Below are 12921 nucleotides of genomic sequence, written 5' to 3'. Positions count from 1 at the left end.
TACCACCACCACCAATCCTACATACTGGCTTCTGTCTATAGGTTTAGCCCTCCGGCCATTATAGTGTGAAACTTTTACCAGATGCATACTAGTTGCAAAGCTGAACAATTGCATTGCTGATTTCAGAGTAACAGCCGTGTTAGTCTGTATTCGCAGAAAGAAAAGGAGTACTTGTGGCACCTTAGAGACTAACCAATTTATTTGAGCATAAGCTTTCGTGAGCTACAGCTCACTTCATCGGATGCAACCGGATGCATTGCTGAACGATTTGATGCGTTGATAAAGATGAGTTCCAAGATGAACTTATTTTCATAGCATCAGTTTTGTCTATCAGCTCTGATAGACCCATGGCTTTATTCTGGGGGATTCTCCCACACCACATTTGTGCCTGTAGAGTTTAGCAATATATATAAGTTTAGATTTTCCAGGAGCGTTAATGTTTAAACGTTCTGTAAGTCAGTTGTATTCAGCTGCTTATCTCTGGCCCATTCTCAATGGGATTTTACTAAAATGGATGCTGGTTAAGTGCAGAAGTTTCCATTTCTACCTTTATAACATAAATAATGGTAGCAGCTCGTAACCTACTATGCTAGAGTATGGTAGGCAGTATCTAGAATGAAGATATGAAGCAGATAGTGGTCTCAAAAAACAATGGAGCAGTTAAGATTTGTTACATCATTGCAAATTAATGGGTGGCGGGGGGGGGAGGGGGGAAGCTTCAGAACACACTTAGAATTAGAAATATTGGGGGTAAGTCTCCCTCTCATTCCCCAGATATACACAGTGAACCAGAACAAATGCAATACATAGAAACCAAAAGGAATACTACCTAGTATGGCAGGTTTCTCATCATCTCTGGCAGTTTACCTTCATCAACTTCTGACAGTTGGCCTCAAACTCCAGGACTCCTTTCTTGCTGGTCCTCGCAAGTTCACCCTCATGAGAGTTTCTCCAGCAAACACTGATAATTGAGATCAGCTCATTGTTTCTATCTTGGTGAGCAAGCCAGCCAAACATTTCACAAAAGCAGCAAGTGACCTGAGTGGTCCCACAAGAATTGTTATTGCTGGAGCTCCAACTAGTCTCCTTGATCTTGCCTGGAATTGCCTGGCACTGTGCTTAGTGCTCCATTTTGTGAGCATCTGAGACATCCTGCACCTTGCTGCTCCAGATCCCAGGCAGCCTTAGTTCAGCTTGCTGCTCAAATGTTTATCTTTGCTTCCTGCCATATGTATATGTGTAGCTAGCACAGAAGTTTACTGACCATATGTGCATTGCAGCAGCAAATGCTTTGGAGAATACACAGATAAGACTCTGTTACCACAAGTAGAACAGCACAGAGTGCCAGCGACCTTGGGAAAACATGCTCACTCTGGAACATGAGGCAAATGCATTGTGAGATGAAGTCAGAAAGACAGGCTGAATTGATACAACTGAAACACTTGCGACTTCTAGTCGACAGTGGGAAGTGAACCAGTTTAGCTAGAACTGAGAGCAAGTGTTTCACTCAGAAGTTCCAGTTAACTGTTAAAACCAATAAACTTGTAAAATGCCTAGAATGTCTGTTGCATGTGAAATAAGGTGTTGAGTAAATTTTGCAGTCTCAATCCATTCCAAGCAATGGTTTCTTGAACCCCTTTTGTCTTGCTTTCTATGGATAAAATTCAGAAGTGGATCAAAAGACAGCCTGACCATTTTTCCCATATTCCATTTCTCCAACACACACAAATTCTAATGAACTCAGGAGAGTGAGACTTACTGTTCCCTCATTGTGGGGGGAGGTATTTTTTCATGCTTTGTGTGTATAAAAAGATCTTCTATACTTTCCACAGTATGCATCCGATGAAGTGAGCTGTAGCTCACGAAAGCTTATGCTCAAATAAATTGGTTAGTCTAAGGTGCCACAAGTACTCCTTTTCTTATTCCTAATGAAGAATCCTTAGCAAAAGGCATTTTTACAAAAATATACTAAAACTGAAGTCACTAAATTGCAATTCTAATTAAGCAAAATATTTTCACTATCAAGTCACCCCCACCCCGCACATAAAACTCTTGTAGAACTTACAAGTAAAAATCTAAGTTTAACCTAAGTAAATACTATATTTTTTCCCTTTCATAAAGAGTTGAATGTTATTTCAATTTCAACCATACTGTTTCATATGAACAAAATAAACAAATATTTCATTATAATTAAAAATTTGAGCAAGTTCCTTAAAACTGGTATTTTTTTAAACAGCAGTTACACATATGTTTTAAACTGCACATATACTTGTCCAAGTAAACCATTATACATCATTAAAAAAGGAGATTAAAAACTAGCTACCTTGACTAGGCTGAAAAGATCACTTCTGGAACTAATGAACCGGGAGAAGAAAGAGTCCCATAAAAAGTTATAAACAAAAACAATGAATTTCTGAGCCAAACTGGAACGCAAGTGGAATATGTCCAAGGATAAGGCTTCACTAGCAAATTATGGGCCTGATTTCTTTGGTATTGTAAGACCAAGTGAGACTGAGAAAGGATAGGTTTCAGAGTAGCAGCTGTGTTAGTCTGTGTCCTCAAAAAGAACAGGAGTACTTGTGGCACCATAGAGGCTAGCAAATTTATTAGAGCATAAGCTTTCGTGGGCCACAGCCCACTTCATCGGATGCACAGAATGGAACATATAGTAATACATATATATACACACACACACAGAAGGTGGAAGTTGCCATACAAACTGTAAGAGGCTAATTAATTAAGATGAGCTATTATCAGCAGGAGAAAAAAAACTTTTGTAGTGATAATTAAAATGGCCCATTTAGACAGCTGACAAGAAGGTGTGAGGGTACTTAACACAGGGAAATAGATTCAATATGTATAATGACCCAGCCACTCCCAGTCTCTATTCAAACCCAAGTTAATGGTATCTAGTTTGCATTTTAATTCAAGCTCAGCAGTTTCTCGCTGGAGTCTGTTTTTGAAGCTTTTCTGTTGCAAAACTGCCACCTTAAATCTTTTACTGTGTGGCCAGAGAGGTTTAAGTGTTCTCTTACCGGTTTTTGAACGTTAGGGTTCCTGATGTCAGATTTGCGTCCATTTATTCTTTTGCGTAGAGACTGCCCGGTTTGGCCAAAGTACATGGCAGAGGGGCACTGCTGGCTGGGTCATTACACATATTGAATCTATTTCCCTATGTTGAGTATCCTCACACCTTCTTGTCAACTGTCTAAATGGGCCATCTTGAAGACCACTACAAAATTTTTTTTCTCCTACTGATAAAAGCTCATCTTAATTAATTAGCCGCTTTCAGTTTGTATGGCAACTTCCACAGAGAGAGAGAGAGTGTGTGTGTGTGTACTATATATTCCATTCTAGGCATCCGATGAAGTGGGCTGTAGCCCACGGAAGCTTATGCTCTAATAAATTTGAGAGTTTCTAAGGTGCCACAAGTCCTCCCGTTCTTTTTGAGAAAGGATAAACGTCATAAAAACAATGATCCACAATAACACAAGAAAACTTTACCAAATTCACTTTATCATCTGCAAACGTAGCAACCAAAGAAAAATCTGCCACAATCTCCCCCAGGCCTCAGCAAAGGTTTAATAGCATAGTGTGGCACAGTGAGATCTCACATTACTGAGGTCATAAAATTTATTGCAATACATTCACTACAGTATGAAGTATCATAAATAAAATAAAACTAGGGATGTCAGATGGTTAATTTTTAAATTGTGTTTGCAATATTTGATATCATGTGATGGGTCAGTCAGTCGTTAATGCAGATAAATGAAGTTAAACTGTTGGGGGGAAAAAAAAGGATAGTCACCACGGCTACGGTCATAGACATGCCCCAAATTGCTCACACTCTCTGGCTATAAATTAGGCTGTCATACCACCAGTTCAACAGGAGAGAGGCACCAACATACTGACCAGAAGTTAGTAAAATGCTCTCCACTTTGATAGGCTCCAATGTGATATATTTCCTATGCTCTTGCTCTGACTCTAGGGACAAAGCCTAGAGAATCCTTTACACAGGCTTGTTTCTTTCAAACAGCAACTAGACCAGTGGTTCTCATCCGGGGTACACGTACCCCTTAGGGTACACAGGGGCCTTCCAGGGGTTACATCAACTCATCTAAATATTTGCCTAGTTTTACAGCAGGCTACCGAAAAAGCACGAGCGAAGTCAGCACAAAGTAAAGTTTCAAACCCGCCACTGACTTGTTTATACTGCCCTACTCATTGAAATGCAAGTGCAAGATCTGTACGCCAGCTGATTGATTTTATAGTTCTATGGTAAAAAAGGAAACAAACAAACAAACAAACATAGCCCTTCTCAGGAATGGTGGGGCCGCGGCACGCTTGTATCTCCCGTAAGCAAAGCGTTTCGAAGCGAGGTGAAAGTGGGGGTACTCAGGGCAGAGCAGGCTCCTGACAGGGGGTCCCGCCGTCTGGAAAGGCTGAGCGCCCCAGCCCTGGACCCTCGCAGCAGCGCCTACCCCCTAGGGCAACAGCCCCTTCCCCACGCGGCGGGAGCGGGGCGAGGCGCCGGCCACCCGAGGCCGGGGCTCGCCGACCCCTGTCAGCCACGCGGCGTCCCCCGGGCGGGGCACCCGTGGCCGCCCCCCGCCCCCCGGCCTCACCTTTTTGAGGGCCGGCACCAGCAGCCCCCGCCACTTGGGCGCGTTCTCCTCGCTGAAGAACTCGTAGAGCAGCGGCGGCGCCTGCATCCTGCCGCTGGCGGGCTCCTCGCGGGGCCCGGCCCGGCCCGGCCCGGGGCGGGCGCGATCAGTGGGCGGCCCGGCGCGGCGGCCGCGGGCAGCCGGAGGAGGGCAGCGGCAGCACCCGCCAGCGGCAGGACTCAGCGCCGGGGGGCGGCGGCATCCCAGCACCCCACCCCCTGCGGGTCTCTCCTCAGCGCCCGCCCCGGGCAGGGCCCCGAGGCCGGAGAGCGCTCGGCGGGGCGGCGCGGGGAGGCGAGCGGCCACCCTGCCCCGCCGGCCGCACGGGCATGCCCGGCCCGGCCCCACGGAAGCGCGCGGACGGCCCGGCCCGCTCGCGCTGCAGGGCGGAGGGTCACGCGCCGCCTCACATGCCCCGGGGGCGGGGTCTGCGCCGGGAGCTCGAGCGCGGCTGGAATTCTCGGGGCTTTTTCCCTCGCCCTGACGGTTACTCCCGAGGGCGCGTGCGCGGTGAGGGTCGGCCGACAAGCGCAGGCGCGAGGCGTATGCTCCGCCCACTCGCCCTGCGCCAGGGCGGAAGCGTGGGTCAGGCGGAGCCGTCAGGTAGCTCAGCGGAGTGCCGAGTGCCTCGCTGGGCCGGCGGTGGAGCGGTTCCTCAGACAGCGCCCCCTGCAGGTCAGGAGGGGCCCCGAGCACCTTAGGGTGCAGCACCTCCCTCGTCCCAGCCCCGCCCACGACAACCCCCTGACCCTGCTGGGGGGAAGAGGCGGGAGGAGAACCCAGGCGCCCGGGGGGGCCTGTCCCCTGCTCTAAGCACTGGCCTTGTGACCAGCACCCCCCAGCCACCACCTCCCTGGGCGCCCTGCTTGGGGCAGCTGCCAAGCCCCCCCCCCGTTTCTCACTCCCAGGAGCGGAGCTGGGGTGTGACTGCCCTGGGGAAGGATGGCCCAGTGGTTGGGGAGACATGGGGTCAGGTCCTGAATCCACCGCAGACTCCCCCCCCCGAGTCCTCAGGCCAGTCGCAGCCCTGCTCCGTGCCTCAGTTTCCCCATAGAACAGGGTAATTGGAACTGACCTCCTTTGTGAAATCAAAGCTGAGGAGAGACACCCCCCACCCCGTCCGGGGGTGCTAGAACTCAAGGGGGGCACCCCCTAACCCCACATGGCCTTGGGGGGGAAATTGCAGAGAGGTGCCAGACAGCAACTCCAGCTCCACCAGGAGCAGAAGCAGCCAAAACCGAGACAGGGAGAGAACTTCCTACAGTTTTGACTGAACCGTCTTGGGCCAACGCCCCTGCCCTCAGTCTCTCCACCACAGCTTACCCTCTTCTCCCCACCTCACCTTTTCTTTCCATTTAGCTGATCCCCTCCCAACAGTGGCACAAAGAGGCCGCTTGCTGCCATCCCACTGGTCTGGTTCTGTCTAGGTTGTAAGGTCTTTGGGGCCAGGACTATCTGGTACTCTGTTTCTACAGCACCTAGCACAATGCGGCCCCATTATTGGTGGCCCTTAGTATTAACCATGTTTATGATACTGCCTAATTATATTTAAAAGCTACATAGCTGTAAAATTGAGTAATAGCACTGGCCTACCTCACCAGCATAATTGTGAGGATAAATATTGTATCTAAATCAGGGTGGATTTGATTTAAATCACTAGTCAGGAAGACTCTATTTAATCATGAATTTCTACATAAAAGTGCATTCTTGTTGGCTATTGTAACCTTAATAGATATTCTTCACAACTCAGAGATAGAGGAGACCCAAACTGGGTCTCTTATGGCCTGCTGCCATTATAGGTTTTCCCTTTTAGTGAATGGTATGGTAGATCTCAAATCAATGAAGGCTACACTCAAAAAGACCTCAAGACTTCTGGAATATGCTGCTCAAAGAGTTTCACTTTTGTTTCTATTGCGTGTCCCTCCCTTCTCACATTTATCTCCAGATTTCTTTTCCTTATCCAGACCTTCTATTCATTGAACTTTTCGAAACTGCACTTTGAGACAGAGGTAAGGGATTGACTCTGTGTACACAAATTTGCAGAGGGACAAGGGGGTTGAGGTCTGTTATTTCTCACCTCTATATATTATTTATTTAAAAACATTTTTTCTGTTTACAAGCATGTTCTCTCTGGAAATACAAATCCACAGTTTGAGAACTGCAAAACTAAGCATCTCTCATGGTATCTTCTAGACTTAGCACTGAGTCCCATTGGGTAGCTAGAAAGATTAATCTATACAGAAACCCCTGGAACCCTAATCCATGAACTATTACATAAATATATTGTCTCGTACTACAGAATTAAAATTTATAATCCCTATTCCATGATGAGATATCTTGAGCCAAAATGTATCTTAATTAAAACTATCTTTAGACAGGTTTCAGAGTAGCAGCCATGTTAGTCTGTATTTGCAAAAAGAAAAGGAGGACTTGTGGCACCTTAGAGACTAACCAATTTATTTGACCATAAACTTTCGTGAAATGAAGTGAGCTGTAGCTCACGAAAGCTCATGCTCAAATAAATGTGTTAGTCTCTAAGGTGCCACAAGTACTCCTTTTCTTTAGACAGGTTTTTTCCTCAAAAAGCATTTTATGGAAAAAATCCGAATTAAAAAGCCATTTTTTAAAAAAAGTCATTGATTTTTATCCACCCTGATCTAAATGCCTCAGTGTAGTATAATGGGGGCTTAGATTACTGATCTTAACTACCACCCTTGGAACCTTCCAGCTGGTTCTTTCCTCACCCCAATCAACAAGGGAACGCTCTGCACCTTCTCAAACACTGCTGCAGTGCTCCAGCCCATTTCACTTAAACAACTGCACACATCTGTGTCCCACCTTGCTTCGCAGTAAGGTGCAGTTTATTTAATTTCTAGGCAAAGGTTTAAACACATTACCTGAAAGATTACAAAATTTCATATTGAAAGGCTCCAATAATCTCGTCTCAATGTTATTTTGTCCTTTTAATATATTTTTGCAAATTTTAGGGACAAAGGTTTGGAAGGTATGTCTACACTACACTGTAAACCTGGGTCTGTGAGACCTGGGCTTGTGGATTTGGTGTTTCCATGCCCATGCTTGAGCGTCCACACTGCATTGTAAACCTTGGCTTACAATTGCTGGACCCAGGTCTCCGAGCTGTGCTAACGCATTCATACTGTGCTATGCAGACCTTCTGACTTGGGTTTGTGGCTTGAGCTGCATCCGCACTGCCAAAATGACAGGGCTCAGACCCAACTCACAGCAGGACTCTGGCTCTGACCCACACCCAACAGGGTCATAGGACCTGGGTTCTGAGCGCTTGCTGACCTGACTCAAACTGATTTGTATGTGGACAGAAGAGGGGATTGAGCTCAAACATGAGTCAGAGTCTGGGTTTAGTGGGCAGTGTAGACATACCCAGTGAGTGAAGCTGAATGAAGTGAGCATGTTATTTTTGCAAAGAAAATATAATTGGTTATGGATGCTGGCTGGACTCTGAAAACACAATTTCAACTTTAACCTTTTAAAAGGAAGTGTTTTAGTTGTGAATTAGGTGACTTTCCAAACCTTGGGCACTCCTGATATCTGTAACCACATTGCTGTTATATAGAGTGTATTTTTAAAATATTAGTTTTGATTGTTTTATTGTTTTGTAATGTTTTTAAAATACTGTTAACATTAGCTCCCAACTACTATTTTCAAAGTTCATTGCACATCAACTTTCAAATTTTTCACTCACAAAGAATGGGAAAAGAAATTTGTCCTATTTTACAAGCTTTACAAATAGTCACCAATGCCAACAACTGTCACCCACTTTCTGCATCAGACACTAAATGAAACCAAATGGCCCCATCTATAAGGTGTCGTGACCAACTGCCAGGAACTGTCACAAGAACCACTCATTGCCTCTACTGCCACCAACTGTCTCCACGACAAAAATTGCCACCAAATCTCACCAGTTGTTATGAAATGACAAGTGGCCATGAATTGTTACCAGCTCCGAAGAGAGACACATTGTCACCAACTATCATTACTGACCGCCACACTCTTCCGCCAACAATCACTAGCTATTGCAACCTCTGACCAGACGTCCCCACTTGGAACCAACTGCCGCCACTTGTCCATCATCTATCAAACGTAACTAATTCTCTCCAGCTGTCACAGACTCATGAACAGCCACAAAATGTCCACAATTTTCAATGAAGCCCATCAAATGGAAGCAGCTGGTGAAAATTTCCTGATCAGTCACAACCTGCAGCCAACAGACAAGAATTATCAGCTATCAGCACCTGCCATCACCTGTCTTCAGTTGATAAGAACTGCCACACAGCACCAACTGCCTGGATTGTCACCAACTGAGAAATTGTTAAAGTTGCCAAATCTCATGACTTTTATTGTAAGGCTAGCAATATTTGACATTTTTCTTAAAGCCCCAGCTGCTGGATTCAAGTGATTATGAATGTCAGCTTTCTTTATTTGAAAGTTTCTAGCTCTCATGATTGCTGAGAATAACTTAAAAATGGAATGAGTGTCCCCAATAGCTCAGAAACCAGAAGCCAAATAAAAATAACCCACTTTTTTTTTTTTTTTTTTAATCTCATGGGGCTTTTTAGGCCTGAATTGTGATTTGAGTGTGTGGGATTGGCAATACTGTTGACACCAGTCCTCACCTCTACAAGACACCAGCTATTGCCATTGGCACCAGTTGTTTCCAAATGAGACCAACTATCACCAACTGAAATCAAGAGCTGCCAACTGTCACCCTGTCAGGATGCTCTCAACATTGCATCACATTCCTTTGCTTGTATGTCACATTCCTTTGCTTGTATGGTAGTTTACCCTCCTGCTAAACCAAAACTCCACCGCCATTCCTAGGTAACAAAAGTCCAAATAAATCTAAGTACAAACAAAATTGCAGTTGCCTAAATCCTCTCTCCTGTGGAAACAGCAGCACCCCTCGTGATCCCTCAGGCAAAGGGGAATGCCTCTGTTCTAGGTGCAAGCCAGCACCAGGGAAATGATGGATCTGGAGCCTGCCTTAAAGGGCGAGCACAGCCTGTTACACACCAATTGCCACCAGTATCACAATATGCCTTCCTCTGTCTCTACCTGCTATCAAACGTCATCCGCCTACACCATTGCCAGGAAACGTGCCTGTCACCAATCATTACCAGTTCTCTTCACCGCATACCCAGCATTAACTATTGTCAATAATAGAGCCAGTCAACAGTTTAAGCAAAAAGTTATTAAAAATGTTTTTAAACAAAATATATTATGAAAAACTTGACTTTTAAAAACAATTTCACTTTTTGTGATTTTTTTGCAGCATTTTGAAGAGAAAATTTTATAGATTTATTCGAAATTTTTTTAACAAAACTTGAATGTTTGCATGTACCAAAAACCCAATTTTTAATTAATGGAAAATTTAGATGTCTTCGTTTCTTACAGTTTTAAAAAAATTAAAATAGGATATATTTTGAACCCTAAATCATCACAACTTCAATTTTTAATTTGTTTTTTCAATTTTGTTTTGAACGTCACCACTTGCCATTAAACATCAGGAATTGCAAACCAACTTTTTTTGGTTTTGTTTTTAAACCCAAATTAAAAAGAGTTTGGGGCAGTTTATATTTCCCCCTTCTGTCTTGATACAAGGGAATAGGGGCTCTCATTATTCTGAGATATGAAGAATTGGGGATAAACCACCATATTATGGAGGCTACAAAAGGCAGTTTTTGGGGTTGCTTTCTTCACTGACTGGGAACTCTTTGCTCAAGGATTGACCCTGCTTGTCATCCTCTGTGTAATCTGTCAGGAATTATCATCAAATATTTTCTTTTGATACCACCACCAAGTGCTACCAATGGTAAGAAACAGCCAAGTCCTATGAATAACCTCCAGCTCCAACACAGAACAATTTAAACTAAAGGACAATGTTGGCACAAGAACAAAGTGATATAAACTGGCCAGGAACAAATTCAAGCTGGAAATTGAAAGGTTTCTAACCATCAGAGAGGTGAGGTTCTGGAACAGCCTCCCAATAAGAGTTGTGGCAACAGACAATTGGTTTTAAGAGCTGGACAAATTTGGGAGTGCAATTGTATGAGGAGGTTGTTTGTGAGGGTAGGGCTCAAAACCCCTGGGCTCACTTCTGGTTTATGTTCTTAAAAACTTATGACTCGGAGCTTCAGCTGATGACCTACAGGGGTCAGGAAGGGATTTCTCCCAGTCCCCAGTGTATTCTGAGAGGATTTTTTAAACCTCCTTCTGAAGCTTCAGGCATGGCCACAGCTGGAGATGGGACATTGGATGGGCAGGGCCAGAGCTCTGAGGTGGAACCAAGCAATCTCTTTATTAGGTGCTTGGCTGGCTGGTGCTTTGCCATGTGTGAGGTTGGGTCAGATTGGCAGGGACTTCCGGGGGGTTTTCAGGCAGGTCACTTGTCAGGATTATCTAGGTAAATCTCTTCAATCGTCTCCCTGCCATTGCAGGGGCCTCAGCCACTGGTGGCATCTCGGTCCTTCCTATTCTCTGCTTGTGGTACCCAATAGTCTAATGTGTAATAGCCTGGTCTAATTACAGTTATTAGGTTTAGCGTGCAGGTGCTGAGCTATAGAGACCTGTGCCATACAGGACGTTGGACTAGATCTGATGGTCCCTTCGCGCCTTAAACTCTATTTCACGTCCACCAAGTATAATCAATCATGGTCATCACCAACTGACTGGAATGGACATCAACAGCTTGAAACTCCTACTCCCTGCCATCCTTTGCCGCCACCACCACCACAAAAGAGTCATGGATTTGGGCCAACTGCCACCACTGACAGCAGTTGCCATGAACTTTCAGTTGCCATCAACTCCCTCCACACGCCCTCTGTTACTAAACTGACTGATCTCTCACTGCCTGCCAAATTGCAGAACGTTCACCAGCTGCTACCGCCTGCCACCAACTGTCAGCAGCTGTCACCCTTCACCAGCAACCACCAACAGTCACATACTCCTTTCACCTGGGGCAAAGTGCCATCAACCATTGACAGAACCAAATCAGCAAGTTAACGAACGCATCTCCCAACCACTCATTGGCTGCTCCTAATGAAGCACTCCAATAATATACTCCCAAACTAGTTAATAATGGTCTTCCACTATGAAATTATTGACTAGCCCCTTCCTGGGTAAGTGAACTGTTCCCCAACTAATGCAGTTTTAATGAACCCCCCCCCACTCCCCGATAATTATTTTGCTTTATAAACTTCTTGATAAAGATGCTATTGAAAACAAGCACAAATAGTCTAAATGATGGAGTTCTAGACTGTGTTTGGTACAGGTAGGGATCCTCTTGTTCTCAATCCTCTCCCAGACAGGGGGAGAAAAATCAAAACCCATTGGAATAAAAGCTCCTGCCAGAGGAAGGAGAGGTCTAGAGGAACCCCTGGCTTCTTCAAGCAGATGTGAGACACTGGAGGATAGAGAAGCAGTGAGATCTCTAAACACCTCTATGTGCTGCACTACACTGAAGCTAGACAGGGGTTTTACACAGGGCCTCCACATCTGGAGGACAAGGAGCAGGAATGCAGTTGTAACCACAGGCCCCAACGTAGAGAAGAGGATTTTTCTAGAATGTTAATTTTTGTTTTTCGGATATTTTAAGTAATTTTCTCTTGTGCTTAATACATTAAAACAACTTTGTGCTTGGCTGCTTGTAATAAATAGGCCAAAATCCCTTGAACCTCAAATTAATTATCTGCTATTTTTGTGGCAACAAAAAGGCATCCACTAATACGGGCAAGTCCCTAATCTAACAGATACATGTCTGAACCTGCTTCATTTGAAAGTGAGATGTTCTCTCTCTCTCTCCAAACCCTGTTAGCATGAAATGTTCTGTATGTGAAGGGCTCACCCTCACTGCAACAGTTAGCACCCTTGAGTTATTCCACTCAAGCTAGCCTGGTGAGCGAGAGCAGTGTCCACATCACAAACCACTTGAGCTACCAACAATGATAGGATTAGCATCTGATAAATTGTAACTCCAACTGCTGTGTCCCCCACTAGCTCAAGCATCAGCGATGCTCCAGCTTCAAATCTTCCCCCATCACCCCCAGCCCAGCTAGCTCGATCTCAAAGCACCATTTAATTCAAGCTAGAGATTACTGTGTGCAGATGAGAATCGGGTTAAAGGCAAAACTCAAATTATACCTTTAGCTAGTGAAGACAAGACCTAATACTGGCTTAAGAGCATGACAGAACTTTCAGCAAAGGAAGATTCCCCAATTCCTTT

General features: G+C 44.9%; 1 protein-coding gene across 3 annotated transcripts in view; it reads right to left on the bottom strand.

The window, feature by feature from the left end:
• Positions 1-5173, bottom strand: part of SOS1 (SOS Ras/Rac guanine nucleotide exchange factor 1) — a 93242-nt gene extending 88069 nt beyond the window's left edge. For 2 of the 3 annotated variants that reach the window (XM_073339811.1, XM_073339809.1), the window contains exon 1: positions 4626-5172. Coding sequence is in view for 2 of the 3 variants with exons in the window: in XM_073339809.1 (XP_073195910.1) it covers positions 4626-4712 (87 nt within the window). In the remaining variant the exon portion in view is untranslated. Of the gene's footprint in view, positions 1-4625 lie in introns of all 3 variants that reach the window. The other variant, XM_073339808.1, reaches the window with a different exon arrangement.
• Positions 5174-12921: the final 7748 nt, after the last annotated feature.

Source organism: Lepidochelys kempii, chromosome 3 (genome assembly GCF_965140265.1).
Source record: "Lepidochelys kempii isolate rLepKem1 chromosome 3, rLepKem1.hap2, whole genome shotgun sequence".
Taxonomy (NCBI): Eukaryota; Metazoa; Chordata; order Testudines; family Cheloniidae; genus Lepidochelys; species Lepidochelys kempii.
Note: the sequence above shows the minus strand (reverse complement) of the source record. Positions and strands in the feature narration are given on the sequence as shown.